The sequence below is a fragment of the Aegilops tauschii genome, chromosome 2, assembly GCF_002575655.3.
Source record: "Aegilops tauschii subsp. strangulata cultivar AL8/78 chromosome 2, Aet v6.0, whole genome shotgun sequence".
Lineage (NCBI taxonomy): Eukaryota > Viridiplantae > Streptophyta > Magnoliopsida > Poales > Poaceae > Aegilops > Aegilops tauschii.
Window position 1 is genome coordinate 578,555,767 of NC_053036.3, and position 6,091 is coordinate 578,561,857.

The window sequence follows — 6,091 nt, forward strand, 5'->3', positions numbered from 1 at the left end:
TGAGCAAAGCAGGCACCAGCATATATATTGACATGGCAAATATGTTCTTATTTTCCAGAAGAAAGTGTCACAAAATTGCACCATCAGAAGTTGCTCCAACGCAAAACTTGTATGGCTGGAGAAGAATTAGAAAGATACAGCTACATATTTTGAGCTCCAATCAATCAACGCACAAGATCAACCAGAGTTTTCCTCCTGGGGAACCGCTGCGGAAGCCGGAGGTTCATGGAATCCTCGATCTCAATGGGCAAATGCGTGGCGACGATGACGATCCCACCCTTCTTGCGGTGCTCCGCTATGATGTACTCGAGCAGCTTGACACCCTCGGAGTCGAGCGCGACAGAGGGCTCGTCCAGGAGCCAGATCGGGCGGTCGATGGCGAGCAGCCTGGCGAGCTGCAGGCGCTTCCTCTGCCCCATGGAGAGCATCCTGGCCTTGTCGTTCATGAGCCGGCCGAGGCCCATGAGCTCGATGGCGGGGGCGGACCTGCCGTGCTTGCCCTCGAGGAGCTCGAACCACTGGACGTTCTCCAGCACGGTGAGCTTCTCCTTGACGGCGTCCTTGAGCGACATCCAGTTGAGCTGCAGCTTGTACTGCTGGAAGACCCCCGGGGAGGTGACGTCGTGGCCGTTCCAGAGGATCTCCCCGGCCGAGGGGCGCGAGAAGCCGGCCAGCATCCGCAGGAAGGTGGTCTTGCCGGAGCCGTTGGCGCCCGTGAGGACGAGCGCCGTGCCGTCGTGGACGCTGACGTTGATGTCCCGGAGAACCGTCTGCGCGTTCCGCATGCAGGAGACGGCGTTGAGCATGAGGCGCGGCGGCGGCGGCCTCAGGGCCGGCATCTCTGCTGGATGGCGGCTCGCGAGCGGCGCGGGGGATCAGGTCGGGTGCGCGGCCGTGGCGCGGGAAGGACCGGTGGAGACGCGAATGCGAGCGCAGCGGCGGGCGGGGGTGGCCGCCGCGGCAGCGTGAGTGGGAATGCGGCGGCGGCGGCGGCGGGGCGCGGAGAGGTGGAAGGAAGCAGGGGGAGACGTGAGGGTTGGTTGGGCCGTGCCGTGAGGACAACGGGACGGGCGATACGGCCTGGGCCTACGGTGGCTGATCTGTGCGGGAAGGGAAACGTGGAGGCCCGTGGGTGGCGTTTGGGGGAATGGGCCGAGATAGTCCTACAGCCTTGTGAAATGGTAACAGCATTTCTGAAAGCCTAAAACATCAGCATTTCTAAATTCTCTGCGTAGGAAAAGAGCTTTTTTTTGCGTGGAGGAAAAGAGCTTTTTTTAAGGATCAAATCTATTATAAAACACCTCAAACATAATAAAATTACATCGCGGTCCATGGACGACGAACGACCATTGCCGCCGCCAGAACTAGCCGCCGACGCGTCGGTGTCGCCGCTCCCATACCAGAGCCGGCCTGACCTTGTCGATGACAACTAGGAAGTTTTTGTGCACGTGCCCTTAAGGCCAAAGCCCCGAAGCCGCAGTCGTCGCCATTGAATCCTTGAATAGATCTGAAGAACCTGACATCAAATATCGTCGTTGCGTACGCACAACGAGAAACCATAACCTCACCGCTCCGAGGAGCTCACAGGAATTTACGCTGGAGCTTTGTCTAATCTGTCCCAATAGACGAACTTGAGGAGGGATCGCAGCCCGGAAGACTGACTCAAAGAAGAAGCGCCGTCGTCTAGTTTCTGCTTTCTTTTTCTCTTGGGGCTGCCCTCAAAGAAATGCCGCCCTGCGAGGACTAAAACCCTACCTATCTACTAGCTAGCCGAATTCGAGGCACCAGAATCCCCCCCCCCCCCCTCCCCACACACACCCTCGCCACCGGCCGCCGGAGCGGCAGGCGGAGGGGAGGCGAATCCACGGACTCGCCGGTGAAGATCGAGGGGAGGAAAAGAGCATTTCTAATGCACATACACTTCAAAATCAGCTAGCTCATCGACGAAGGTAAATCACACTTGGTCAACTTTGGATATTGTTCTGTGCTGGACGAGACCATCGTGACCATGCATTGCTTGCATGTACGTTGCTGGCTGGATTGACTGATGTGTCCATTTGCATGATGCATGGGCCAGAGACGCCCCAACGAGAATCTCATCCCACGGTCTGATCCGTCGCGTTGGCTTCGATCGGGCATGTGGCTCAAAAACTACTCCATCCATTGCAAAGCAAGGCACAGCAGTACACATGTACGCCAAGATCGACTAGCCAGTAGTGCCGCCGACAAGCCGGGCTCGAGCCGCAAAATCTCGATCGGGAGGCTAGCTGTTGCTGGCCAATGCAGAACAGCGCATAGGAGAAGAAGAGTGGATTTTTGATGATTGTTTTTTTTTAAAGTGAAGTACAAAAGGCGATGCTCATACGTACGCGCCTACCTCCATTTTATTTTTATGAACGCACGTACACACATTCTACTTTTACGAGCATCTTCAAGAGACAGAGACCATGAATCTTGAGACTGACAAAGTTATCATACACGCCCCACTATTGACGAAAACGTCACCTTCCACCGAAGTTTGATCCCTAAGGGCATCTCCCCAACGCGGACCCTCAAACTGCATGTATCCGTTCGGACGTAGCTGTCTGGACACCGAAAAGTCATCCAACGTCGATCCCCATTCGTCGACACAGCAGTCCGAACCACGATTTTCCGGCAAACTAGAACCAAACAGGGGGGGTTTGCCGGAATCCGGACACGAAACACGTCAGATGCTGACAACCTTGGCCCACCCAAAAAGAGAAAGCGGAGCCCGCGCTTTTGTAGCTACCCGCCCTGTTTTCGCGGCAAAATCCCCCGCTCTCCACTCAATTTTCGTTCTTTCCTCCTACTCTCTTCTTTCCTCCTACCGCCAACGCATGGAACCGGAGGATAGCCTGCCGGAGTTGGAAGTGGTGGAGGTGCACGAGGATTCGAGTATCACGCTCGCCCAGAAGATCAACTTAATGATGCGGCAAAATCGCCGTGTCAAATCGAAGGCCAGAAAGGAGGAGAAACTCAAGAAGTAGAAGGCCGGTGGAGGGCGTGGTGGTGGCGGACGTGACGGTGGGCGTGCTGGTCACCGACGTGGTGGAGGTCACGGACTGGGCCACAGTGCCCCGACCGTGATGCCCACCGTACAGACGCCGCCATGACTAGAGCATTACTTGCTACTTTTGTGTTGTGATCGGGTATGTGATCCGGCACTAATGGTGATTCGGCGAGCGCTATGGAATCGGACTTTATTTGAACTTCAAACTAACATTTACTGACGGACATAAGAACGCCGCCGTTGGCTGATTGACGAACGTAAATCACACTTGGTCAAGTTTGGATATCTCGCAACTGTTCTGTGCTGGACGAGACCATCGTGACCATGCATTGCAGTGCATTGCTTGCATGCATGTTGACTGCTGTGTCCATTTGCCTGCATGCATGCATGGGCCAGAGACGCCCCAACGAGAATCTCCACCAACGGTCTGATCCGTCGCGTTGGCTTGGGGCATGTGGCTCAAAAACTAATCCATCCCTCAAAAAAAAAAGCAAAGGCATGGAGTGTAGGTCAATTACCGTCCGTTGGAGGGAAATCGATCGGACAGCAGTACACCTCGCTCCCTGCTGGCTGTTCTCCTGTGCAGTGCATGTGTGTGTGCAATTTGGCCCTTGTATATGTCTAGTCGTCGGAGACGAACCACTCACATGTGTGATACACGTACGCCAAGATCGACTAGCCAGCAGTACCGCCGACGAGCCGGGGTCGAGGCGCAAAATCTCGATCGGGGGTGGCTAGCTCTAGCTGGCCAATGCAGAACACCGCATAGGAGAAGAAGAGTGGACTTTTGAAGTTTCGATGCTTGTTTTTTTTAATACGAAGTACAAAAGGAGATGCACGCGCCTACATTCATTCTTATAAACGCATGTACGCACATTCTATTTCTATGAGCATCTTCATAAGACACTGAGTCCATGGATCTTGAGACTGACAAAGTTACCGTAGACGTCTCGCTATCAATGAAAAGGTCGCCTTCCACAAAAGTTTGATCCCTAAGGGCATCTCCAATGCGAACCATGTAACCGCCCGTATTCATCCGGATGTAGCTGTGTCCGGACCCTATAAGCCATCTAACGCCAACCCCCATCTGTCCGCGACCAGTCCGAACCACGAACTTTTTCGCAAATTGGAACCAAAGGAAGGCGGAGCCTGCGCTTTTGTAGCTGCCCGCCCTGTTTCCGCGGCAAAATCCCCCACTCTATTCTTCCATCCCACCGCTCTCCCCCCGATTCCCTCCCTTTTCTCCCACTCTCTTCTTCCTTCCCACCGCCGACTCATGGAACCGGAGGATAGCTTGCCGGAGTTAGAGGTGATGGAGGTGCAGGAAGATCCGAGCATCAGGCTCTCCCGGAAGATCAACTCGGCGATGCGGCAAAATTGCCGCGTCGAAGCGAAGGCCGCAAAGAGGGAGAAGCTCAAGAAGCAGAAGGCCGGCGGAGGGCGAGCTGGTGGCGGACGTGGTAATGGGCGTGCTGGTCGCGGACGTGGTGGAGGTCGCGGCGTGGGCCGCAGTGTCCCGATCGTGTCACCCACCGTACAGAAGACGCCATGGCCGGAGCATTACTTCCTCTTTTTGGTTGTGATAGGGCATGTGATCAGGCGCTGGTGGTGCTCCAGCGAGCGCTATGGATCGGACTTTATTTGAATTTTACATTGTCATTTACTGGCGGGCATATACATGACTGCATTGGATGACCGGCTTTCGTATGAGTGTCAGTTGATTGATCCTCGTGTGTGCGGACGAATGCTGGAGCTAATTTGTGGGTCAGCGTTGGAGATGCCCTGATCGGCTAATGGTACACAGGGACGGATGAGGGGGGGGGGGCGGGGGGGGGGTTCTTAATCGTGATGGCTTCGCCCCCCCTATCCCTCTTCAGCCTTTTAATTAACGCGAAGCCCGAGCCCATGTACAGCCCAATGCTAAGAATGCTAAGCAGGCCATCGTGGATGTTAGTTGCAGTGGGCTAATAAAATTATATTAGCAGCCGGCTTGGAAAAAGGCCATCGTGGACCTACACACGCACATATGGCTGCTAACTTCTTCGTTTCCAAGCCGCCACGGACTTCTGCGATCCGTTCTTTCCATCGCGCGGTCGCGCCGCCAGGGATTGCTGTGATCGAATCATTCCCATCGCGCGTCCGCGCCGCCACCGATAAGCGGAGAAGGGAAGGGGACGCCCGGACAAGGAGGCGTCGCTCTACGGACCACGGACACGTTGCCGGAAGGCTTAACGCATTGATGAGCGGCAAAAACATGAGGGGAAAAGGTAGTTTATGTTCAAATTAGATTAGTTCGTGCCTTCACAAATTATAGAAATAGTCATACAGACTATAGGCATTAAAAATCAATTATACATTTTCTGTTTTTTATTTGTGCTTGTGTAGACAGTAGACATGAAGAGGAAGAAAGCGGAATTGATTCAAGCTCTCAATCATCGAAACATGATGCCACTGCAAACAACGTGCAACCTAGCGAAGGGGAGCAGCCTAATCCAAACTAAGTCTAAAGATTTTTATTGATGTCATGAGGTAAGCAACAATGATTTAATTCCAAACATTTATAATTTCTATGTCTCTTTAGAGGAAATGATAAATCTAAGGATTCCAAGAACTAAGGTAATAGCCGGACCAATATTTATTGATATGCAAACTCCTAATCCAAAAATTATGCCACTATAGAATTTCACAAATCTACATCTCTTATGTCGTTGTATTTCTATTAGTGCTCAGATTTGCTATCTATTTTTTCTCTTGTGACTTTAAAAGGGGGGTTAATTTTGTTAATAAATTGGTGTAAAGGGGGTTAACATAAGGGGGGGAAACATCTCAGGTGCCATTGTCTTCGCGCCCCCCCCCCCCCCCCCCCCCCCCTGCTCAAATCTTGGCTCCGTCCCCGATGGTACAATCATTCTTCTAACCATCCACCGATCACAAACTGGTCGGGCAGTATCCATCAACTGTTTGGCTGGTCGAGTGAGTAACGTATTGGCCAGTTCTCCTCTTTTGCTGCTTGGTTGAGTGGGTAGCGTACTACGTATTTGCCGTGAACTTACCTGATCC

General features: G+C 53.2%; 1 protein-coding gene across 1 annotated transcript; it reads right to left on the reverse strand.

The window, feature by feature from the left end:
* LOC109767989 (ABC transporter I family member 1) lies at positions 1-1,052 on the reverse strand. The gene has a single exon (XM_020326730.4). It carries the CDS (start codon positions 837-839, stop codon positions 165-167), a length of 675 nt encoding a protein of 224 aa, XP_020182319.3. The 5' UTR covers positions 840-1,052; the 3' UTR covers positions 1-164.
* Positions 1,053-6,091: the final 5,039 nt, after the last annotated feature.